General features: G+C 28.9%; 4 protein-coding genes across 4 annotated transcripts; all 4 read right to left on the reverse strand.

The window, feature by feature from the left end:
• Positions 1 to 1,625: 1,625 nt before the first annotated feature.
• Positions 1,626 to 2,649, reverse strand: LOC116766027 (cuticle protein 8-like). The gene is made up of 4 exons (XM_061521974.1): positions 2,623 to 2,649; positions 2,120 to 2,470; positions 1,859 to 2,025; positions 1,626 to 1,732 (listed from the first exon to the last, which is right to left on the reverse strand). The coding sequence occupies exons 1-4, from the start codon at positions 2,632 to 2,634 to the stop codon at positions 1,636 to 1,638; spliced, it is 627 nt and encodes a 208-aa protein (XP_061377958.1). The 5' UTR covers positions 2,635 to 2,649; the 3' UTR covers positions 1,626 to 1,635.
• Positions 2,650 to 4,233: 1,584 nt separating this feature from the next.
• LOC116766031 (cuticle protein 7-like) lies at positions 4,234 to 5,669 on the reverse strand. Its single transcript, XM_032655685.2, has 5 exons — positions 5,614 to 5,669; positions 5,374 to 5,524; positions 5,183 to 5,277; positions 4,831 to 4,997; positions 4,234 to 4,503 (listed from the first exon to the last, which is right to left on the reverse strand). The coding sequence occupies exons 1-5, from the start codon at positions 5,623 to 5,625 to the stop codon at positions 4,392 to 4,394; spliced, it is 537 nt and encodes a 178-aa protein (XP_032511576.1). The 5' UTR covers positions 5,626 to 5,669; the 3' UTR covers positions 4,234 to 4,391.
• A 5,784-nt stretch (positions 5,670 to 11,453) lies between these two features.
• On the reverse strand, positions 11,454 to 14,733 carry LOC116765800 (uncharacterized). The gene is made up of 4 exons (XM_061522016.1): positions 14,596 to 14,733; positions 14,437 to 14,520; positions 12,927 to 13,023; positions 11,454 to 12,787 (listed from the first exon to the last, which is right to left on the reverse strand). Exons 1-4 carry the CDS (start codon positions 14,614 to 14,616, stop codon positions 11,823 to 11,825), a joined length of 1,167 nt encoding a protein of 388 aa, XP_061378000.1. The 5' UTR covers positions 14,617 to 14,733; the 3' UTR covers positions 11,454 to 11,822.
• Positions 14,734 to 15,782: 1,049 nt separating this feature from the next.
• LOC116766039 (cuticle protein 7-like) lies at positions 15,783 to 20,157 on the reverse strand. The gene is made up of 4 exons (XM_032655696.2): positions 20,024 to 20,157; positions 17,936 to 18,079; positions 16,368 to 16,464; positions 15,783 to 16,122 (listed from the first exon to the last, which is right to left on the reverse strand). The coding sequence occupies exons 1-4, from the start codon at positions 20,102 to 20,104 to the stop codon at positions 15,959 to 15,961; spliced, it is 486 nt and encodes a 161-aa protein (XP_032511587.2). The 5' UTR covers positions 20,105 to 20,157; the 3' UTR covers positions 15,783 to 15,958.
• Between the last annotated feature and the right edge of the window lie 4,962 nt (positions 20,158 to 25,119).

A 25,119-nucleotide genomic window follows, 5' to 3' on the forward strand; every position in this document is an offset into this window, starting at 1 on the left:
TTGTGCGCCAGAGTCATCGAAAATTGGACCTTTCGTGTGCGCGCCACCAACCGAAGCCGTGGCGGTCATTTGAATGATGTCATATTCCATACATAATGGGGTCGATAGACCTTCCAAATAAAAAAAAAATTTCGCAAATATCTTTCCTACATGTATTGTTTTTTGCATTTCAAAGATCAAGCGCCCTTAATGGAAAACCCTATATAATACACGTATATTTAGTTTATATAATTATCAAAATAATAAAATAGACAGCAGGAAACTCCTTGGCTCTTTTTATATATCTACATACCTTGTTGTCACAGAGTGCATTGCTTTGGTGAAGCCCAATGACTGGTTGTTGTTCAAAGATTTTATCAGACTTTGAGTCCAATGGTCAAATCGGTTTTACACCTCAATAAAAAGGTTACTGGTCGATCATCATAATTGTTGTTATTTTAGTTTGTCTATATTTGCCACAACCCTTATATAGTTGTAAATAACTAGTTTAAGGCTACTTTTAATCCTATGCTTTTTCAAATTTTAATTAATAAAATGTACTGTTCCATTTACTACTGCATATGTTAAAATAAATAAAACATTTTGACAATCTGAAAATTAGGAACCCGGCCCTATGCCTTTTGGCTTCATAGTCAAAATGTTTATTTAATTAATATGATAGTCGTTGTGTTATTAATAAATGTTACTTTAGACTCTTCTAGGAGATCATACAATTTGTACTTTTGCTGTACTTTCTCCCAAAAGATGTTTTTTATTTTGTAAGCCTTCAGGATACTGTTATGTTATATGATTTTTAATATTTTATTTATGTGTATATTTCATGCCATATTATGTTAATTTTGTCTATTTGTATTAGTTTATTTCCAGAAAAAAAAAATGTCATACGTAACAAATCTTTTATATGCTACGTAAACGCAACCCTGATGTCACCTTCCGTAACGGTGACTCTGTCAAAGCCATCAGGGCTAAGAGCAACAAACAAGTCGAAACGTGACGTCCCATGAGGATAGCGCCAACGTTACCTTCGTGAGCCGTCAGGTATAACTCAGAAATGCATGCATCTGCCTTAAAGGCGAATTTTTAACAAAAGTTTGATTTATTTTTTATATTATTAATGACAGATCCCTGTTAATGAGTTGCGAAATAAGATTGTGTTTTTGCGATTTATTTTATTATAGATTTGAATTGTGTCAAAGTAAAACTTTTGTAACGTCCCCGTAAACTATTGTTGTCAGTCTATCTTTAATATATAATGTAACAGCCGGCCGAAGAGCAGAAGGAAATTTAAGGGCGCTTTTTAAAACAGCTAGGACGAACATGACAACTCCAACGGGTAACATCAGCTTGCCATGAAGAATTTTATTTATTACGCATGAAATAATAAGATAGAGTTAGATATATTTCCTACTATTTGATTTTCATTATTTCAAATATATAATAATCAAAAAAGAAGTAGTTAAACTACGAAATAAATTCAAGAAAAACATTAATTATATACTCAGACAAGTCAAGACGTGTTAATATTATCACTAATAATAAACAAAACAATTATGAACTTTAACAAGAGGGCGAGAAAGTAGTAAAATTAAAGTTTAAATCATATATTATTTATTATTATATTTTTAGGTTTAGTTGTCAGTGATGAGGAAGAACATGAACAGGAGCGTAGTGAGGTTGAGGCTGAGGCTGGACATGTGTTGAAGGACCAGAATTTTCTACTTGAGCGTTGAAGCTGAAACAAAGTTAGAAAATAGATTAAAACCTCTCGCTAATAGTAACTATTAACTTAAGTAAAATCTCATTAGAACCAATTATTTTGACATTAACGTAGTTCTATATATAAATAAACGTAATTTACCCGCTGTGTGCATCCGCGCTGTAGTGTACGGTACGTACTGAACCATCAGGTTGGTGAAGACTGTAGGAGCCGGTCACGTGGTCACCGTCGCGAGATTCGTGTTGCGATTTGATGTCACCAGTATGAGTGTCTGCTACGCTGTACTCAAACTCGTACTGGGGGTGGGACTAGAAAATATAAGATATTATAAACATGAATATTGGTTCTAATATAAGTAACACCAGACTTTTTTGTTGTAAGATACTAAGAAGACTGGCTTACATAATATTCTTGGTGTCCTTGAGCATGAACTGGTGCTGCATGGTATGCCACGGGAGCTACATGAGCAATGGGAGCTACGTGTCTTATGGGAGCCACGTGTTGAATGACTGGAGCAACGTGTTGAATGATTGGAGTAGCGTGTTGAACACTGACATGACTGGCGACTGGGGCGGCGTGAACAGCTATAGTAGGTTGATGGTATGAGATAGGAGCTGAGTGGACGGCGATAGGTTGAACGTGGTTGTATCCGTGTTGGTTATCATGACGAATGATGGACTGGGATGAAGTGGCTTGTCCGTGAGAGTAATGTTGAGCACTTGCTGCTCCCAGTAGACTTACCAATACGAAAACCTTTATCAATGGAAAATAACTTTATATTAATTATAATCAAAGAAATTAATAAATTTCTAATACAGTGTTGTTAAACTTGAAAAGTATAATAAAAAAGTTTATCATAATTTTTTTTTTTTTGTTAATTTCATTTTCATTAAGCTACATCTCACCTTTGAGATCATGTTTGTGCGTTTTGATGTAATTTTCGAATGATACAATTTCATATGAAGCAGCCCTTTTTATACATTCATTACGCAGCATTGTAACTGGTTTAAGAATGTCTGACATAATTATACTTGACCCTAAATATTTAAGAAAGTTATTAAAAAGGAAAAATTAATATTATGTATATATATTATTTCATTTAGTATGTAAAATTTGGTGTTTATATTTTTACTTTGTTACGCATTTGTTTGGTACAACACTCGGACTGCTTTACTTAACATTAGAGATCCTATCTTATATATATATATAATAAAAGGACCTTTAAGTTATACAAGGCATTATGCTTACTGTTATATTTGTATATTATTTAACGTAATAATTACTTTCTTCAGATTCTTTCTGGGGTCGGTTTCAAAGTTTAATATTAAAGCAGTTTTAAATTATAATTTGGTTTTATTTTAATAGTTTACTAAGTATAAAATAAATTATAAAGTATAAAAATAATTCCTCTAATTCTTTTGTGCTGTATTTTATTTTATGTGCTGTAATTTATAATTATTTTAGATAAGATTATATTAATTTTAAATAATTTTTCTTTTGGACGTTGTTGTCAAAGTGCATTTGCATTCATTTAATGCATCTATGCATGGTATAATTCATTTATGATAATAACTTATCATAGCCAAAGAGCCTTCTCAGACATATTAATTCGTAGTTTAATCAACGAATAGAAATTAAAAAATATGAATATTGTAATGTATAAAATATTAAAAATTCACAATTACAGAAATCAAATTCAGCGCTTAAATATTTATAAAAAGTTTTTAAGTCTATGCAAGTAAATTACTTTTTGAATGTTCTCATAATACTGGTTGTACTAAGAGCAGATAGCAGTTTATACACTCATACTGGTCATTTCAAACCCCATGTGACTCCTACAGTCATCACCAACATAATAGTTTGGTACGTACCGTAAACAATAGCTTTGAAGCACTAAGAGAGTAAGTTTAAGTAAGTTACTCTATTAATATTGATCAAAGTAAAGAATTTGTATAATTGGATCTCTGTTAAAATTGATTCAAACATACTTCCAATTTGTTTGAGAAGAACATTCTCCTTCTTCAACACGAACGTTGGAAATGATCAAGCATTAACTCACAACGTCTCTTCATTAATTTGCCATCCTTTATTTTTCTGATGATTTTAATGCATTTTGTATCTAAATGTATTTAAAAACTTCACTTGATAAGATTTTATAATTTTAATTTTATGTTCTAACACATTATAAAAATATGTAACAAAATTGTTAGAAAAACAATGAAGGTCCCTTTACCTTTTAACAAACTCGCTTTTCATCTTCATCAACAAAATCGATAGGTGATTCTATAAAATCGTTTTTTTTTTGTTTATTTCCCTTAACTGCAACGCTAACATTTATTTACTGGGGTTATAAAAGTAAAACAAAAACGTAAATGAAAATAGTTATATTACATAAGCAAACCTCCATTACATATTTCTTAACGTTTCATAAAATGTAATCTCTTATCTATATTCGAAAACGGTAAAAGACTTACAAACTAAAAAGATAAATATAATACAGAAGCTAGCACCTCAGGTACTGATTGTGAAGTCTTGGGCCGTCGTCCCTTAAGATACACCTTATGAAACGCTGTGCCTCTAAGCGAACCTTTCATTGAACCGTTACAAAAGCATCCATGTTACGTAGTCGAATTCTTATCCTAAGTATAGATAGTAATAAATATTGTTGTAGCGTTTAATGGAGAAGAGAACCATGTCCCAAGGATGCTATGGCGACGGGTGCATGCGCAACAGCGGCTGTAGCTGGGTGAGCAGCATGGCCTTGCCTGCTCACAACAGCGTTGAATCTATGAAATAGGTATCATTTATTGAATTGAACTTTATTTTCAATGATTTGACCTGCTCACTCAAATACAATAATTAAATCAAAGTAAAATTAATTGTACCTGTGTGTGTTGTTATATGCAAAATGCATTAATTTAAAAATCTATTTGGATCCGTTTAGTGATCCTGTGATCTTTATTGATATACTTCCCTGATATAAGATTTGTAAGATTACTGCTGTATTATGAATAACAAAATAGTTAATTAAGACGCTAGCTGTTGTGAGTCAAAAAAATCTTCTTCATTGCAAGGGAGAGATAGAAAGTATAATGTACGAAAATTTTACATACCCATTATGGTCATCAGCAGAATAATTAACGGTACGGATGGTGCCATCAGCTTCCACGAGGGAGTACTGTCCCTTTACCACATCACCATCACGGGATTCCCACTGGCTCTTTTGGTCTCCAGTGTGGCCATCAGCAACGCCATAGTTGAATTGGTAGCGAGGATGTGACTGTTTATGAATGTATTACTATATATCAGGCACAAAGTTGTAAGACCAAATTGCAATACGTCAAATAATTCTAACGTTTGTATTATTTAAAGCAAAAGATTTTAAGATGCTCTCCATGTTTTCTTTATAAAAAAAAGTATTTCTTATTTTAAGAATATTCCTAAATAGTCAAATCCGTTACTAACGTATACTTCAACAGGAGCTACGGCATGAGCGACGGGTGCAGCGTGAATCAGAGGAGCTCGAAGAAGTGATCCGTGAGAGACTAGACCACCGTGACCTTAAAAAAAATATTTTTTTTTATAAAAGGTTGAACAGATTATAACAATATATATGAGAATAGTTTGAAGAAACAAAATATATTAAGTATAAGTACCTAATCCCCAACCCAAAGCTGGTGCAGCAACAGCGTGGGCAGCAATGGCAGGAGCTGGATGTCCCAAAACTATGCTCTGGGACGATATAGCTCCATGACCTGCGAGTAGGCCTCCTTGAGCTACCGCCAGGAGAGCGCACACGATGAAAGTCTGGATATTAAACACAACAATTAAAAAGTAACCACACTTGTATAGTCCAATTTATGCAAATACTTGATATATGAAGTAGTCCAATTTACCTTAGCGAACATTTTCACAAATATTATTAAGGTGCGAATGTTACTTCTGAAAGCACTAGGACTTGATGTGTGTCTAATCCTAAGATATCTGGCGCTTATATACAGGCTAAGTGTGCCCTACAGATAGAACTAAGGTCCTGTTTGCGGTGTCGCAGGGTACGAAACTATGCTACTACCTATAGTGGGCGCTGTTCGCATTCAAATGTCGATATTGATGTGGATATCCCTATTGTTTTCTAAAAGTATTTAAAAGTAAACATGTACTTTTAATTTTGATTTTTTGATTTTGATAAACATAAGATAAATATATGCATTTGTGTGAGACACGTACATATAATTGCTTTTTATAGAAATTATATATCTAAGTAGAATAAAATAAAAAAGGTTAACTGAAGTATATTCATCTTAAAAATGATCAGTTGTAAGAATATTGTTCTGTTTTAAAATCTAAAGTATAAATAACAAATTACTTCTAAATCTGTTTGTCAACATAAATGAAAAATTAAGCTATGAGACTCCCCAAAAACTACGTGGATACTGCGTAGATCACACGAATTAACGTAATTTTCATTCACATTAGGAAAAAAATTGTTATTGTAATAATATTAACACCCACTAGACTTCTAGTCAGCGAAAAGTATTCATTATTAATTTTGTTCAGTTATTTTTATAAGGATGCAGTTTCGTAGCAAAGTGTTTTTTAAATTCATACAGTAATTTTGACATGGTTGAAATTTCGCAGCAAAGTAATGATAATTTTTGAAAACATTATAATGGAATTAACAATTTATAGTTTAAGATATACATTCAATACTCATTAAGATAAACACATAAATAAATAAAATGACAAATCTAAAATGTCCACACAATTCTTTCTTCCAAAAACAAGCTAAGAATTAGATTAGGAACCATAAATTTATACTTGTGAGTACAGAAAATGAAATAAATATTAAACTATAAAAATGTACATTTATGATGAAAACTATATATTACTTAAAAAATATAATATTACATATAGGTATATATATAATATAAAATTTAAAATGAAAAAGGTTTCTCAAAAATAGCTAAGATAGATCAATTCGGTTAATCGAAAAATTTATAATTGAATTAAAATAAGCAGATATCTCTTTATAGCATAGTAGAACATCAGTGGCGTAACTGGATATTATGGCATTATTAATTTTATTCTTGGTTGTTCAACCTATGTCGGCTATCGAACAAGCACGTGTTAGTTCATTAATCTCATGTTGTAAGCTATTTAACATTAACATATTATTTAGGTCGTGTATGAAAATTAAATTGCATTTGGAAACTGTACTTGTTTTTGCTTTAAGAGAAAATATAGAGCTCACCTTTTACCACTTAGCTTGACATTTAACTTAATATTGAAACTGATATCGATTTTAATTTACATAAAAGAAAACAAATTTTGTTATTATATAACAAAATGAAATGAGTGTATGAAAAATTTATATATATATATATATATACGATATGTAATAAGAATTTCTATCGTGACTGTACTTGTCGATATTAACATGTTAACAAAAACTTTTATTAATTTAATTTTAATCGGTCAGTTTTATTTCTTACTTCAAATAATATTTATTTTTAACAGACATATATTTTTTAGAAAGTAGTTCAAACTCATTTGGAATAGTATATATTTGATTAGCTGGAGGTATACTGGTTCGTTTGGATCTGGTAAGTTAACTTGTGAGGGAATTTTAATATTTTACATATCGATTAAGTCGAAAACAATGAAAACTGAACCGAGGAATTTTTGTTATCGTAGGACTTATCTTTGTTATTACAAATAATATCTGCAGATGTATAAATATACATACATAATCAGTCACTATCTTAATTTACTGTACTCTACTTTACTTCATTACTTTATTTACTTTACACTTAATTCTGTCACTGTAACAAAACTACTATTTTTTATTGTAATCATTATGGAGAATAAGAATTATTTTTTGAAGAGTAAATATATTTTTAATGTAAAATATCCTAAAATGTAAATATCCTATCAATAGTTCTATCAGCAACATAGAAGGACTACATAATCGATTTTTGTCTTTCTTTTCATTTCATGCACATTTTGTAACTACGAAAAAATTACACTATATAATAATTTATTTTTTTATATAAGATAATCATAAATTATCAAAAATTTTAAATTATTTTATTATAGATATACTTGTGTTTTTATTTTTATTTATATATACGTAGTAACATTTTCCCATGACCATTTTATTATCTCAACCTTTTATTATATATGTTTATTTATAGTGTGTTTGATATCAAAATCAGTCAGACAAATCAATAAATTGCAGATAACATATTTTCTGGGTTATATCACCGAAATACAATATGAATAGCTGTGTTTGATTTCGTTTTCAGTACATTTTTTTCATATATTTCATATGTTGATGTTAAATAAACGATGAAATAAGTTATTATTTTTAAAGTTGTTTAAGGAACTGATGAACACTAAAAGGAAAATAGAATCAAATGTCGGAAGTTAGATTGTAATACGTGATTTGGGATTAGATTTAAATACTTTCTTTTACTTGACATTAGCAATCAGAAGTGGAGCGCGATCGTTGTCACGCATGAATCTGTGACTTGTGCTTTATGGACTAAGACAAGAAATTTCTATTAAATGATTTAATAGTAATGTAAAGTTATTTGAGCACTGTCTTCATAATATTTTGAATAAAAGAATCGACAAATCGTCTTTTATTTACTGTAGGTATCTTTATTTAAGTATACTAAATAAAATGGTTCAATTGTTAAAATGATATGAAAAAATCTGTTGTAATAAAAAAATGTATTTTTCATATATAAATTATTGCAAGAGCAATAGAACATCAATAATAAAGTCAAAATGCCACTTATTTAGTTATCTTTAACAATAGAATGATATTCCAACAGACATTTGTATCATATTGCAAGTCCATAACGGGCCTTTGATGTGTAGCTCATATTACTCATCATGTCATTAACCGGCGATGCAAATCAATACTAACCAGTTATGTTAAATGAAGGTCGAATAAACTTGATATTTTCTAATTAACAGGCTATTCCACTTCAAGATCTACCCCATATTTATCGGACATCTTATAAATATATATGATATTTTAAGAAATTATAATCTGTTTTGAACCTTGAATAGAATGTATGGTATATACAATTATGATATAATATAAAACAACTCAATACAAAAGTATGTAATCAATCTTTTCTGCGTCGTGCATATCATTAAGATTATCATAATTTAATTACGTAATGATTAATTATTTTTTTATACCTACATGTAAGCTCGGCTTTAACGTTTACACTTGTGTATTATATAAGAAAAGATAGGTAAATAGACGACGTGAAAAGTTTTGACTTTGTTTCAGCATTTTCGTTCACACAAATAAGTAAAATCTACTCTATCTATCATAACATATTTACTTAAATTATGTACAATAAAACATATTATTAAAGCGAAAGCTATATACAATTCTGTTCGTTATTTTTTGTTATATAATATCATAACATTTTCATTGTATTATCTCTTTTATTTGATTAGCTATTTGGTTGATTGGTTTTAGAAATGATCAGTGTTGCCTTTCAATATTTAATAATAGCAGCAACAACTGCTTTAAAAGATCTTTTCAAACAGATATGCAATGTATTGAATGCTATTGAATGAAATTTTCGTTTCAACAATAGATCTGTTGGGAAAGTTTAACAATGAGCAAATAATTTTTAAAAGATTATAAATTGCATATTATTTTAACATACATATGTACATACATTTAATAAATAGTCATGGGTGCCGATATTTGATTAATTGAACATAATACTCGTCTGTCCTACACTGTTGGGATAAAATATAATATATAAGTAAAACCAGAGTCAAAATCTTGTATGTTGTTGAAGCAACGTCTAAAAATAATAAATACAGCCTTCTGTTCTTATCCAAAAAAGAAATACACACAAAAATGTAAGTAATGTTGCATTACTTGATATTAGATAGTTTAATAAATAATAGTGTGCATTTTGCTTTGCATTGCGTTTGACTACACTTCATATCTTTTCTCTCATAGATAGTTGCCACTGGAATGATTGTAACATTCAATATCAAGCACCCCACGCTTTTTACTCTGAATTAAATTATTCTGTTGATAACTTAAATTTTATTATAATTTTATTTTGAGTTGATTAATTATGAATGATTGTTGCAACATGATGGTGTACTTATATAGCACCATTGACTTTCCCACTACTCTGTGACTGATGGTAGCGTGACATCCGATAGATGAATAAAAACTTAAGACAATGTAATAACAGACTCTCAAGCCTTAGTATTCTTGGCTAATCAGTTAAAGTTCTGTTTTTAAAAAATAATTGAGTGAGAATAATTTTGAATGTTGGTATTATGTAATAACAACGTACATGAATTATTCATATAATTGATTGATATCATTAGTGGATAATTTTAGTTTCGATTGAATAAACGAATGATCTTTTATAACTATCATAATTTAATATATTGGTAGTTTACCGAGGTTAGATTGGTTTTTATAAAACTCTAATAAACTACCTCATTTAATGATAACTAATAACAACTTTAATTGATATAAGAAGGAAAACGGTATTTTGTTTTGCAAAAACCTACACCTGAATCCATTATTTTATAGCATGAAAATTACACTCGTAATAGTGTGATAATTCAATGATCTGTTAAATTATATGCATTATTTTAGGTATCATTATTTTTAGTATCATAAACACGACCTCAGACCTTAATTTCTAATAACCTAAATACCGATAATCAGAACGAATTGATTTATAAAAGGGTAAGGCAAGTGTTGCGACAATAGAAGTCATGTCACGGCCGCGCCTATTGGTGAATGTCTACATATGTGTTACTCGAATTCAATATGCCGCCATATACGGTCACCTAAAACACCACATTCTAACCACACAATTGACTAGTTTAACTTTGGTAACTATTATAACTGGTTCACTAAATAAATTTGTATTTCCCTTTAGACAAATATATAAAGAGAAATAAAAATAAGAACCATATTTCATGATGTATCTCGATTTTAAAGAATCGTCTGTAAATCATAAAATTTTATTGGTAAAAGTTGATGGAAATTTAAATATTGCATTCACGCATTCCGTGTGTATTGCAATTAAGATCGCTTTTAAGAGATACAAGATTGTTTGATATATTTTATCCTTCCTTAATCTGACAATATATGTTTATTAAAAACTAAAATAGATATAAAAGATATTTTAACCACCACCTTAACTCGTATAAAAGAGAATGTAAAATTTTTAAATCAAAAAAATTAAAAAAAAATTATGGTCCATCATTGGCGATCTAAATGAAACAAGTCATTATAATTATTAATATAACACCTTAATCTTAAAATGTAAGCACGGAAAATACATTTTTTAAGTGTGATATCAAAACTATAAAAATATTATTAACTATTCTAAGATACGATCAATTTAAACGAAAATGATAATAACTTGGTGTTCCTTTGACTTCAGCGTTGTAGTTCTTAAAGTATCCCAGAGAGATATTTCTTTATATAACATCAATTATTTTTCAAAATAAAAATCAACCGTATTATAAATTTCCTTTAATATTATAAGAAATGAAATCGGAACAAAAATGTAAAATTTAGATGTTAAGATAATTTTCACTTTTTATCTCAAACGTTAAAGCGGTTAGAACGTCCTTGTAATACACGAGGCCTACACTCGCTCCAGTTTAAATACTTTCACTATCATTGTGCGATCTCTTACGCAAGTATAAGTGATACCGCCTGTCGTATTAACAATTGCTCAATTATCGATTGTCTTTCTAAAACATATGTGTTTTAATTATGTTTTTATTATCAATAGCAGTGGTAAATTCAATAAAATAAACAATATGTTCCATGACTTTATTAAACAAAAATTACTTACTAATCATTATTTATACATATTTAAACAGCAAATAGTTAAAACAAATTGGTTTCCTATTTCTTATGGACTTAATAAAGCTAGTGGCAGTCTTCTTGATCAGCAATTAGGGCATTATTAACAGAAGTGTTTCCCTTTTCCTAAATGAGAAGAATTTACATATTACACATACATACGTTAAATAATTCCAATTAAAAAAAAACCCTAATCTAGTTTGTATTTAAAACCTAAATATCAAATATATCGAAGATATTAATTGTTGGTTGTTTCTTAACTATTTTCTTAACAACTTCATTCTGATTCGAAGTCCGCGGTGGTTTGTGATAGCGATCATCATCATACGTGTCATCAAATTCTTCGTCGTATCCCGTATTATATTCCGGATGATCTATAATTCTGGACGGCTTTCTGAGTTTCTTCTTTGGAACTAGGATATAATCATCGAGCTCATCAGGCTCGTAATAGTCTGGCTTCTTCTGAGGCTTATATTTCTTCTTTGGTCTTGGTGCATCGTAATCTGGATATAAGCTTTCTGAAGGTGGAATATTAGGATATCCGTGTTTGTAAGAAGGCCATTCGTATTCATCTGGCTTAGATGGTTTAAATTTGTCATTGTTCTGTTTGTATCGCTGAACTACTTTTTCTATTTCCATATTTGATGCTTCGCTCATATATTTGTCAAAATCGTTGGCGTACGTATCGGAAGATGATATCGATGGATACTTTTGCTTACGATAATCCGATTCCGCTGTTTTAGAATAGGGATACTTCTGTTTTTTATTCTTATTTTTACAATTTGGATCAAATTTAAATCCAATATGTGATGTAGCCTCTGGTGTTAATTCATCGTGAGGATGTTTAATTGAAAAGCTATGAGAATATTCAGTGGGTTCATAATCAATGGGATGTTTTGGTCGCTTAACGAAAGTATAATCATCAAATATGGACTCATATGGATGTCTTCTTTTCTTCTTTTCTGTCGATTTAAAGGGAACATCTGTATCAGCGTCTTCTGAAAAATCGTAATAGCGATCGTAATCTCTGAGGGCTTTGTCTGCCATCACCGCCTCATCGTTAATTTGTAACGGCTGTGTGTCGTCGTTATTAACTGTCGCTGTAAAGCCATGCTGTGGACTTGCTGAATACTCTACAGTTCTAATAGATCCATCCGGTTCTAAAACACTGTAGTGACCTTAAAATTAAATAAACATGTTATCAACTTGAAAATAAACTTTCCCATAGTTGAGTCCTAAATCAAGATGTCCCTTACCCATAAAAATTGTAAACATATACAAACAAAAGGAATGTTTTCATGGAATAAAAATATATACCTTTGACAGAGTCACCATCTTTAGCTTCCCAAACAGTCTTGATATCACCAGTTAGTGTATCAGCCACGTCATAGCCATAGGAATAACTCGGATTTTCCTGTAAAATCAAACGTTCAGAACATAAATACAATTTTATATTCCCTCCTATAATTATGTAAAACTATTATAAAAAACCTCATCGAGGAATGTGTTAAATGATAGTTTGCGTGCGTTGACTCCGTATTTTACTTATTATAATACTCCATCGCATGTCAGTACTTTATAATTCATTATTCTAAATCAGCATTCAGTTTTTTTTTAAGTTTTCATAATAATTGGTATGCTACTTGGGTAATGAAGACGAAAATATGTGAGAAAACTGATAGATTTAAGCATCTATTAGTAAACACTTTCAACACTTTCGGTTTGATACGCTTCTTGAATAAAGAAACAATTTTTTGTGGAAGAAACCTTACCAGAAAATCTATTATTTTTTGCTTAAATGACATTGAGCTAACGTTAATGGTTTAAATTTTAAATGAATATAACATGCTGTAATATTATAGGAGCAACATTATTATATTATTAACCTACTATAAATTGAACCAAAATTATGATACGTATTAGTTTTGTTAACGTGTAAAAATAAGCTAGTATGAGCCTTTTCATTCAGCATCTTAAAAAAAATTCATCATCAAAACAAACACTCACAATTTTTACAAAACTTTAATTGAGCCTCTATATTGATACGATTATAATCTAATATTTATTTAAAAAAAAAAAAAAACTATAATCTCAGTCAAAGTACGAGCTTAAAATGGAATAAGAAACATTTATATTTCAATTAATAAACTTATTAATTAAATGAAATATGATAATAGTATAATAAATACAGCAAGAACTAAAATATAACTGACCATAAACAACACACGTCTCTCTCAAGTTCAAGATGAGCAACACGCATCGCCTTATCCAATGTCAATGACAGAAGTTGACTTTCATTGCTTCCCGTTAGGTACGTTCACTTTTTATTCATAAAGCAATTATATGATATTCGTTTTACATTACGCATTTAAAATTTATAATTAAATCTGAATAGTTATGTAACTAATCATTTGTAACATAACTAAAATCCCTATGTTTTATACTTTCACTTCATTTTTAAATTAAGATAACGGTATAAAGTGTTTCATTTGCTGAAACTCATTTTAAAATAAAGTTAACGAGTTACTATCGAGAAACGAGGGTAAGTACTGCTTGTATAACTGGTCCTTATATTATGAAACCAAAAAACACTTTCAATGAACTAACATTGTAAACGTACTTAAGCTTACTTTAACAAATATAAATTATATTGTGGACGATAATATGTCTGCCTTTATAAAAATATTTATAATAATCAGAAATTCTATTTAGTTTTCTCAGTATGAGTAGTATAATAATGACAATAAAGCTATTTTAAAGAACATCTCGTCATATTTTATCTCGTTAGCATAATGATGTTAAATGTAACAAAATAAATAATACTAACTTTATCACTTTCTTGATTTCCCGATGGTTCATTAAATAGATGGCTTTCTTGTCCATAAGTAAGTAACAGTTTCGCTAAAATAACCTTTAAATAAAAAAAAAATTGATATTATTATTATTTCTTTATATTTAATTTCTAATCAAAATCTAAATCACTTACCAACGACAGTATTTTGGCCATAATCACTTCATAATATACTTAACTCACCATACAGATTTAATAAGTCATGAACAATTTCTTAGAAATTAAATGTTTCAGAGAAAATCAGTATATATTTGTCCATATCCAAGGTTGGAAACGAAGACCGCATGCGATGTCCATCACATACCTATTTATAAACACACACAATGATGAGACTGATGTGCGTACACACGCACACACACAATCTCACAACTAGGATGCACCCTCTTTAATTACTGCATTGTCCAAAGATTTATTCGTTTGTAACAGTGTTGCCTACATAACACAAGGCCTGCTAATGCCAAGACCATCTTTATTATATCTGGCATTTAAGTCTAATATCAAATGTATACATAAAAGTGAAAAATGTCATAAAATATTTAAAAAATAATTTATAAACATCATTATTCATACTTAATACTATGCAATAAACGCAAAATTAGTTTTTCAATTAACAATGTGGTAGCGTATTTTATTTAAATACGTCAAGTAACAAATATAACCTTGGCGGTATCTGTATCGATTACTGTACATGCTAGTGTTGATATTTCAAAACTTTTCATGCAAATCAATGAAAGTGAATGTGTTGTATAATAATTGCGTGCACTCAACGCATGCCGCTGTAAATGACGGCGATTACAAAGACTTATATATATTTTATTTTATTACTATTCGCCGTATTTTAGCATTTAAAATACATATACACTCTAATAAAAAAAGTTTACATCATGAAAGTGATTTATTGTTTCTTCGCAGAGATTCTTGCATTTTCTTCATAAATTTTATAGAGACGATTTTTTTTTCATGAATTTCTCTTTTTATGTGCAAAACACAGTAATATTATCAAAAGAAGCGAAACAACGGCTCATTTATCTTTCATAATGATTGGCGATCACTACTTTCCATGCATGAGCTCATGCTGTAATAATGAAAAATTAGATCGGGAAGGAATGAGTGATGATTTCCTATTTCTTTTCTTTTAACACTGCTGCCAGCTAAATATTAATAACGATATTAAACAGGCTGGTTTTTTTTTTTACTTTTTTTTAACTAACACTAACGTGCGAAATTAAAAGTAAAGAATCTACACTTTTGTTTTGGTTAAATTATTCGTATTTTTTTTTATTGCTTTTGGGAATATAAAGGTTCTTATTGAAACATGTAACTAAGTCATTATTTTTTTTATTTTTGTTTAAAATAAATTATTTAACTATCTATTTAGAGCATGACAAGTTTTTGTTTTTCTTTTCGACATTTACAATATCACAGGAAAGTTACTTGTAGCGCCATCTATTGGTATAATACAAAACTTATCATATGACTCTGTTTTTGGTAACGCCATCTATTGGTAGCTATAGGTGTGAACGGCTTCATATTGCTTCGGATACACTTCAGTGTGGTAAGGCTGTCCGATGCGCTTGACAACAGCTTTAAAGCCACTAAGCTTGTCAGCTGTATATTCCACTAGGCGTGTAGTGCCGTCTGCTTCAGCAACAGAATATGCACCTGGATATTTTACAAAAAATATAAAGACCTAATTGTCTACAGTCACTTGGGATCACGTCATAACAACCGTATCATGTATGAAGTCACGTGTCACAGACTACAGATGTCTCTGTCAATTGTTTACCATAATATTTGTTTTCGCCCATTACACGTATTTCTCTAATCCAAAACTAGTCAAAAATATTGGGCTCAACGACTTTTCTTTACAGATTTTTAAGTAAACAACAATAGTTGTATAATAATACCTCGCACGACGTCACCATCACGGACTTCCCACGCAGTTTTGTGATCTCCAGTGTGGGGATCGTTTACTGAGTAGTCGTAGTTATATTTTGGATACGCCTGTAGGGAAGGAACTGATTATTATATTAAATAGTGGTATGCAGAGTACAAGCGCCTGAGAAAATATTGACAAAAATTCACTGCCTGACAATTATTCTCATTATATTTTAAATTGGCCTTTACGTATTATGAATTAAGTCATACAAAAGACATCAACGCCATCCTTGACTCGTTTAAATTTATTCCTACACAAGTATATAATAATATTTTTTATACAACAAGCATTTAAAGAAAACCGCATCTAATTATTTATTTGGTATATATCTTGGAACGTCTTTCATGAATGTACTAGTATATGACCTTTTGACAAATTTTGACCATAAGTTTAAATTTTAAAAATTATTAACAAAAGACGATCGATTAAGATCAACTATTGTTTCAATTGTTTCACGTTTGTATATAACAATAAATGAAACTTGGTACTGGCAGTTTTATAAACGATATTATTAAGATTGCAACAGCAATAAGAAAGACACAGATATGTCGCAAACGGGCATGTCACGGTGCCTGAATCCCCTTCAACAATAAACTGTCATTTGCTATAAATATACTGAAGGCATCATTATACATTGGGGACAATGTATATGTGAAACTGACGCGGTCATGTGTAAAGGTTTAATATTGTGATATTTTTTTCTTAGTATATGTAATCATTAATAATTTTTTTTTTTTTATTATGAAATAAAACCCTTCATTGCACTTTTTTAACGAAAGAATGTGGGTCAATAAACTGGCCTCTTTAAATTTAGTACTAAATGAGTCTTATAATTATATTATTTGAGGAGTGGCATAGTTTGTTTGAGAACAAACCGATTGTTTGATATTTTTAAAGATAACAAAATTTATGGACTTATTTAAATGAAACTAATATATTTTCGGATATACTACGCGGATTTTATTATTTTAAAACTACATAATCCCGACGTTTCGTTTACTTTTCAGAAACCGTGATCACGGGCAGACAGGATGTGAATGTCTGTCAGTCGGTCCTTGTTATTGAACGTCGGGATTATGAAGTTTTAAAATAATAAAATCCGCGTAGTATATCCGAAAAATATATTAGTTTCATTGAAATTAATAAAACTCGCGAAAGTCTTAGATCTCATTTATGGACTTATACAGTCGAAAGAGATTTTACATCGAACTATTTATAATAAAAAAATCTGAAAGAGTCTGTTTATCTCATAAAAAGATAGTTCAATATGGTCAATCAAATAGTATTAGGTCTTAATCGGTATTAATGAATTCTCTAAAGTTGATTCTGTATTTCATTAAAAGCAGAGGACACTAACAAAATATGTACATTAATTTACATATTGTCAAACCCATTTAAAATATAGTCACATTCGAAAAATAAAATGTTAATATTATTAGGAGGTCAAAATAGAGGTCACCGAGTCTGTTATTCGAAATGTCTGCTATATTATAAGAAATTAACATATATATAAAAAAATATTTCAGTATAACATACATAATAATTTCCTTGGGCATCTCCGCTGTAGTCCTTGTACGCAGTTCTATATGTGCCGTATCCAGGATAGTATCCATAGCCCTCTCGAGGATATCCGATATAATCAGCTTCGATGATGACGCATGTTGTTAATAACAAACAAACCTGAAAGGGAAAAAAAACCATATCACAAAACAATAAAGTTCATTTTGGTTTGTAAGCCAGCCATAACTAGCAATTAATTTTTTTAAATATAAATATATGGGCTTATCATGTAACCGTCTGTGACAATATGATAGTAATAAAAAAGATTAAAATTGAAGGACGAATAGTCAAATGATATAAATTATGAAAAATATTACTACTACAATTTTATTACATAAAGGGCTTTAAATCAAAATGTTTACAATAAACTAAATTGATTTCTTAATAATAAGTTTATTACAAATATGCATTCGCAAAAATATGGATAAACATATGTAGAATTATTTATTATAACATTGACAATTAAAAAAAAATGGTATACAATTATAAAAAAAATATAGTTGACTTCAAAGTAAACTTTAATTGAACAATGTTTATGAATCAAAAAAACATCATCATTGACTGCGTGCTCTGTTCGGCAAAAAAATAATTAATGAAAAATAATTCTATTGACTATGACTAATACTACTAGGTAAATTATGCAAAAAACTCAGAACAAGGTCAGAAAAGTGTGAATCATAATAAAACAAAGCACTTCCAGATCTCTGTCGAGAGACGAACTCACATGTAACAGAAGTATACACGAACAATGGAGATTAAAAAACAAACTACGGAAGTACTGTAGTAGTAAATAATATATTGTATAATATCCGCCTAACACGCTCCATTAGAAGGGATAAGTTACGTGTAATTTTTTAAACAAAATTCGGTTTAAGGCGAACGACACACTTGAATATTATTTTATTTTATCAAACGTTTGTTATATAAAAATGTATATTGCATAAATTAATGTATGATTTTTATATAGGATACAATACATTTATTTTTAATACGTTAAAAGTGATTTAATTTTATGACGTAAAATTAGAGTAACATCATGTGTACTATGGCTTAGTTGAGTAAACAGCTTCAAATGATACATTTGTTATACAATCGTTTCTTAAATAATGAGATTACGTATTTATGTATTAGGTCATAACCTATTTATTCACTTCTAATAACAGAGTTATAAAATTTTCTCAGTACTCTAACACACAAAAAATTAGAAGTGAATTTCGATAGAAACTGTGATGATAAAAAAAAATAATTTTCATGACTAAAATAATAATTTTAATAAAAGTGGAATGGTCCCATTCTCATTATTTAAAGTTTAATCCACATAAGGCTGACGTTTTTTTTTTTAAATTTCAAATGCAAATTTAAAAGACAGATTCCTATCAGAAACTTAATATCTTAAAGATCTTTGACAGTTGTTTTCAGAATTTTTAATTTTGCCCTTCCCTCCAATAGGTACACATCTTTATAACGATTTCGCAGGAAATACAGAAGAAATTGATAGTATTGAAAGATTTCCTTAAAACCGATTAATTTTATGATCTAAATCATTTATGTTAGGAATACTTAAAATGTATGGTACACATTTATCATTAATATTGTTAAACATAATTAATAAAGACAATAATAATTCTATTGCTTTCGTTGCAAATTCTTATAGTCACTTGTAACGACGTTACTAAGTTCGGAAGAAAGACGTCCACGAAAACAAAATAAGACTCTTTTTATTTGGTTATATCTTATAATAAAAAAAATAATTAGCAATTTTCCATATTTAAAGTTGTGTGATGCCATTAAATATTTTTTAAGTAATCATAGTTTTTATTGTATCAAATAAATTCAAAAATTCTAAATGTTGTCTATTTTTGAATTGGAATTACGAAAGGTGTATGAAAATATTCCAATACAAGTGAGTATTAAAAGTCGAGACTGAAAAAGCATAAATATCTTCGATTCTAAGAATTAATTATGTTTAATTCAAATGATAGACATACGTGATATTTAAACACTATTTAAGTAGTAAAACTGTTAACAAACGTAAATAACCCAGTAAATGTTACACATACTTACATGTAACAGAAACATCGCTACCACTTTACTCTTCTTCAGAAGGAAATAAACTGAACCTCGTACTGTGCTGAGGTGTTCCATTTATATAGAGGTGCCAGTTACAACATCTTGCCGTATTTGTTACGGCTTCTAACAATAAACAGGGATGATATGTGAAATTAAAAATTATATGTACCTTGAGAACGTTCACGTTTTTCTTTATTCCAATTTACGTTGAGACTTTTAAAATTTGACAGGTGGTAAATTTTATTTATTATCTTATAATCAATTTTTTATTAATGATTTTCGTTCTTTTTATATATTATTTTATTATTGTAAATTATTTTAATAGGCAAATGTCGTAGATTCAGTCACCATTTTATGATTACGATTATTATCTTTATAATCATATAAGTGTTGTGATTTAGATATATTAAATTCATACAAGGCGTGAATTTAAACTTTATAAATAAATAAATAAATATATTATATAAAATAAATATATTTTATTTCTATGGCTTTCAGCTTAAAAATATGTTGCTATGGTATTGCATTTGAAGCTCAATAAAATAAATAAAACAAATCTGACTAGTACCAAGTGACCACAAAAGTTTTACACTTCACAAAGCTGATATAATGTGACTTATAATTTGATTACAAATTGAGAAATGGTCAAAACAGTTTTTAGTTGCTTTACTTGTATACAAAAAAAATATCTACGTATTTTATATCGAAAAATTTTACATAATTTTGAGCAGATTCCATTTAAAATAAAAATAATTCAAGTCAGTCAAATTGCAGTTACTAAATATTGCATTTAAATATTACTCAATACAGGCAATAAAATTTCACAATTAAGTAATATTAACATAAGAAGTTTTTGTTAAAATTGATATTGAAATTGTGTTGTTCGAATATACTGAATAAATGTTTGCTGTAATTATTATATTATAATTTGATTAACACTTTGTTAAAATAAATAATGTAGTAAAAAATAGTATTACACCTTTTTTGAGATTTAGAATTATAGAAAAATAAAAAGAATGCCATTCAGCAATTCTTCATAAGATTCCAAGTAACATGAGCATTTCTTTTTAGCAATGATTTATTTGTCATCCGTAAGATCTTTAATCAGGCTTATTTCGGCAGAAGGAATGCATATTTGAAATATTGAGCAGATAAAAAATCTGGATGTTAAAAATAGTCACCTGGCTGTCTGAAAATGGATTAGATACTTTGTTTTTAATCTAATAATTCTTGTTATTTGACTTCCATCACAGTGAACCACATCACACACTTATTTATTGTAAAGTATTTCATTAATTTTTTTTTCCGTTGTGTAATTACAATTGTGCAAGCATTTAAACGTTCGCACTTACTTATGTAAGTAAATTTAATATATTTTCAATTATGCATCTTGTTTTTAATAAATAACAAAAAATCTATTGCAATATATGTGCATATGTAACTCTCACATTACTTCATTCCTCAAAAGTTGTTATGAAAAATTTTTCTGGATCAGTCTTTAAATATTTACAACAAATTCTCAAGACATTTTATTAATTACTTATTTACATTTTATTAATTACTTAAAAATACAGCCTCGTAATATACCAATACTATGTACTTAGAGAAAAGGGACAAATTTCTAAGTATAAAAAATTAAATTTCGTTATATGTTTAGTAATGTAAGCTTTGACTGACTCCGAAGGATCTATACTTTTTTATCGCCACTAAATATGTTTAAATATTTGTTACAAACATACTGCGGGCATATAATATACCTACTACAATTTTCATCTATTCTCTTGAATGTTACGCTAAAAACAAAAAAAAAAGGTATAATTACCTCTATATTTAAAAAAAAAGAATCTTAACAGCAACTGAAATCATAGAATACCTTTATTTTTTCCACCTTTATCATAGTGCATAGTGCGTTTATTAGCACATAGTGGCCAAAAGTAGGGCAAGAAAGCTAGTATGTATATAAGTTCAACTAGTGACCCTGAACAGGCGATAATTTTAGAAAATTGATTCATACTCAATGAGCCCATACAGCCCGCCAGGGAGGCTATTTTGTACATAAATGGCTTAAACGTAAAATATTGTGAGGAGAACAGAATAACCCTCATAATCTTAAATTGCATAAAGCCGGTAAGAGATTCGGAACAATCCCTATGCTGGAGATGTCCATCGGCTTCGGTGGCCATTTCGGTGACCAAAAACCAAAAAAAAAAAAGCTTTTTGTTTAATTTACATGAATAATTGAACTAAAATGAAATTACTGTTTAGTCTAATGAAATAAATCATCACTTATATCAATAATAAGGGTGTAAAATACGATGGATGCAATTTTAAAGGCGACGTTCTTTGAAAAGTAATAGAAATAATTAAAAATACTCTAAAACAAAAAAAGGGATTATTGAATTTGTAATTTAAAATAAATTAAAAAAATTTTCGAAAAAATAAATTTTTTCTCCAACGCTTCACGGAAAGTGTTGACATAATGACAATTAAAGGACATAATATATAAAAGAGTTTCGAAAAAATCATTTGTACATACCTCCGACAATATTTTTTTTTTCATCAAAATGCTCTTCGTCACAATATTATTAGAAGTTTTTATTCAAAAACATAAAATACGCAATGTTCAATATTAAACTTTGTAACTTATTTTACACGCCATCTATTTCCGGTTTTCAAAACTATTGATTCGTTATTAACAATGTTAACATTTACACGGTTGGTTGGCTACAAACGATTAAAATTCTAACTATCATCGCTAGATGGCAGTGTATGGATTTTTATACTCTACAATTAGGATACTAAACGATCTAATAGGATACTAAAATATTTATAAGGTAGTTAAATGAATTTAATATTTATTGCCAACATTTTTTTTAATCTTAGTCTTTAGAGCAAATTTAAGTACCTCTTTAAAACACTAAAAAACAATAAAATTTAAAATTAAAATACTATTCTTTTAAATGCTGAAAGCATCTTTTTTGTAGACTTATTATCATAACCTTGTTTGAGGAGATTAATGGTATCGTTTAGTTATTGGTCCAAGTTTTACATTCTACAAAATTGATATGAGACGATTGCGTCGGCTTTAAAAGTAAAGAAATAGTTGGTTGCTTCGTTTAGTAATTAATTGCATTTTGGTCACTAAAATATGTTTCGGACGGAATTAAATCTATTATATTTAGCTATAAGAATACAAACTTTGATTTTTTAAATACATTAACCATATTAGTGCATATCTGTCGTGTATACTAACTAGCTTCTCATTTTTTATAATCTGCGGATGAATATTTAAATTTTAAACTAAATGATCCAATCCATCGGGTAACCAATACAGTATAATGTGTTACCAGTAGGCACATATTTAATTCCAGTCTACCTATTATTTATATTTACATATTTTTTGCATTATCTATATTTATGTCCTTATAGAACTTTCAACCTAAGACATTACAATCACAATCATTTCAATCTTCCTGTTTTGATAGAAGTTGTATTTTTACTAATAAATTTAATTACTTTATTTATTTTGCGAGATTTAGATTTGTTAATTATTGTGAATATCGAGAAACTTTTGATTACTATTTTATTTTATTTTATTGTAGCTTTGTATAAATATATGATTTAAGAATAATGTTGTCATGACTTAATCTTTTAAGAAAATTAACAACTCCTTTCATTGGGTAACAGCAGTTTATTACTACATGTCTCTAGGAGAGGCGAGCGTATTCAGCTTTAACATTAAGACCATTAGGATTTTAAGTTAACCTAAAAACACATACATAAAATTTTAAGTCGCATTTGATGAAAAACATTTTATTATTGACGGTGAGAAAAGGGTACTCTTAACATGTCTACGGTCATAAATTTGTACTGGTTTTTATGGGAAGTCCTATATTTATAAACATAACTTCACTTTTAAGAGGCAAATTTTTGGATTGAAAAGGCAATTTTTTTTTAAACTTTTGAATTGAATTAAGCAGAAGTAAATCTATCACCAAGAACTCAAAACTTGTTGATTATGAAACGAAAATTCAAAAGCAATGCGAAAATACAAAATCAGATTTACTTCCAAACATTGAATAAAATGATTTTGTGAATGAATTACAGAAACACGAAATTGAGTTTGTTAATTTTTTTTTATTTAAAAGTTTTCTTATGTTAGTTAAATACATTGAAGTTATAAATCACTGTATAAACTTTTGTTGATCAATGATCAAATCGAAGTGATTAAAAATCGTACTCGATTGCATAAATATTTATTATATTATAAAAAAAAAAAAAATTTAAACTTTCATTCGGTGTGTCTTATCGGTTCCATGTTTATATGAAACAAAAAATAAATAATAAATTTAAATCCAACCTAGGTATCGATATTCAACAATAAAAATATTCTGTGAGTATTTAAGATTTGCTGTACCTACATCTTTAAAACGTCAGTAGCTCCTTATTCGCTCGTCCGATTTGTTAGATCGAGTTATTTCTGTCGTAAATTAAACCTTTCGTAGTATACGAAACTCAATTTGTCAAGATTTTAAACCGATATCATGTCAAATTAGCATGTGTTGCTAATTAGGCTATTTGAATATACATGTGTATGTAATTTGTACGAACGTAACTTCAATGTGACAAAATATTATTATGTTTTATGAGTTATCAAATATGATAAAGCTTTAAGGGAGTGGATCTCAAAAATAAATAAAATATATATAAATTAGTATAAGAGTTGATAAAAAACTTACAGATGGAAGTTATCGTTTCAAAGAGTAATGGTTATTGCATTTTAATAAATTGAACAATACATTTATGTATGTACATACATACATGCATGTATTCCTCGTCATCAAGCATCACAGTTTACGCTTATAGTAAAGGTGTGCTTATATATATATTTTGTAAATTTATGTATTTTTATAAGCGAAACTTCTAAAGTCACTTCCAACAAAGTTGCGTTAAACGTTTAACGCTCCCAGGGGAGGGGGATTAAAAAAAACGCGAGCGAGAGGAAATGCGTGGCGCTTGAACGCATGCGTGCAATTAATTGTAACTTGTAAGTAGTGTTAAGAATTACTAAACATTCCTCAAAGTCAATT

Source organism: Danaus plexippus, chromosome 11, assembly GCF_018135715.1.
Source record: "Danaus plexippus chromosome 11, MEX_DaPlex, whole genome shotgun sequence".
Taxonomy (NCBI): domain Eukaryota; kingdom Metazoa; phylum Arthropoda; class Insecta; order Lepidoptera; family Nymphalidae; genus Danaus; species Danaus plexippus.

What these genes read in the sequence shown, in the direction of transcription:
- LOC116766027 (XM_061521974.1), bottom strand. An exon ending in AAGGACACCAAGAATATTAT is followed by an intron (nt 2,026 to 2,119) that starts GTAAGCCAGTCT and finishes TATATTTTCTAG; the next exon opens with TCCCACCCCCAGTACGAGTT. An exon ending in AGCGCGGATGCACACAGCGG is followed by an intron (nt 1,733 to 1,858) that starts GTAAATTACGTT and finishes ACTTTGTTTCAG; the next exon opens with CTTCAACGCTCAAGTAGAAA.
- LOC116766031 (XM_032655685.2), bottom strand. An exon ending in TAGCTCCTGTTGAAGTATAC is followed by an intron (nt 4,998 to 5,182) that starts GTTAGTAACGGA and finishes ATTCATAAACAG; the next exon opens with TCACATCCTCGCTACCAATT. An exon ending in TCTGCTGATGACCATAATGG is followed by an intron (nt 4,504 to 4,830) that starts GTATGTAAAATT and finishes CCTATTTCATAG; the next exon opens with ATTCAACGCTGTTGTGAGCA.
- LOC116765800 (XM_061522016.1), bottom strand. Translation starts at nt 14,616, where the DNA reads ATGGCCAAAATACTGTCGTTG. An exon ending in TGGCCAAAATACTGTCGTTG is followed by an intron (nt 14,521 to 14,595) that starts GTAAGTGATTTA and finishes TTTTATTTAAAG; the next exon opens with GTTATTTTAGCGAAACTGTT. An exon ending in AGATGGTGACTCTGTCAAAG is followed by an intron (nt 12,788 to 12,926) that starts GTATATATTTTT and finishes TTTAATTTTAAG; the next exon opens with GTCACTACAGTGTTTTAGAA.
- LOC116766039 (XM_032655696.2), bottom strand. Translation starts at nt 20,104, where the DNA reads ATGGAACACCTCAGCACAGTACGAGGTTCAGTTTATTTCCTTCTGAAG. An exon ending in TAGCGATGTTTCTGTTACAT is followed by an intron (nt 18,080 to 20,023) that starts GTAAGTATGTGT and finishes TTTCCCTTTCAG; the next exon opens with GTTTGTTTGTTATTAACAAC. An exon ending in TGATGGTGACGTCGTGCGAG is followed by an intron (nt 16,123 to 16,367) that starts GTATTATTATAC and finishes TAAAATATCCAG; the next exon opens with GTGCATATTCTGTTGCTGAA.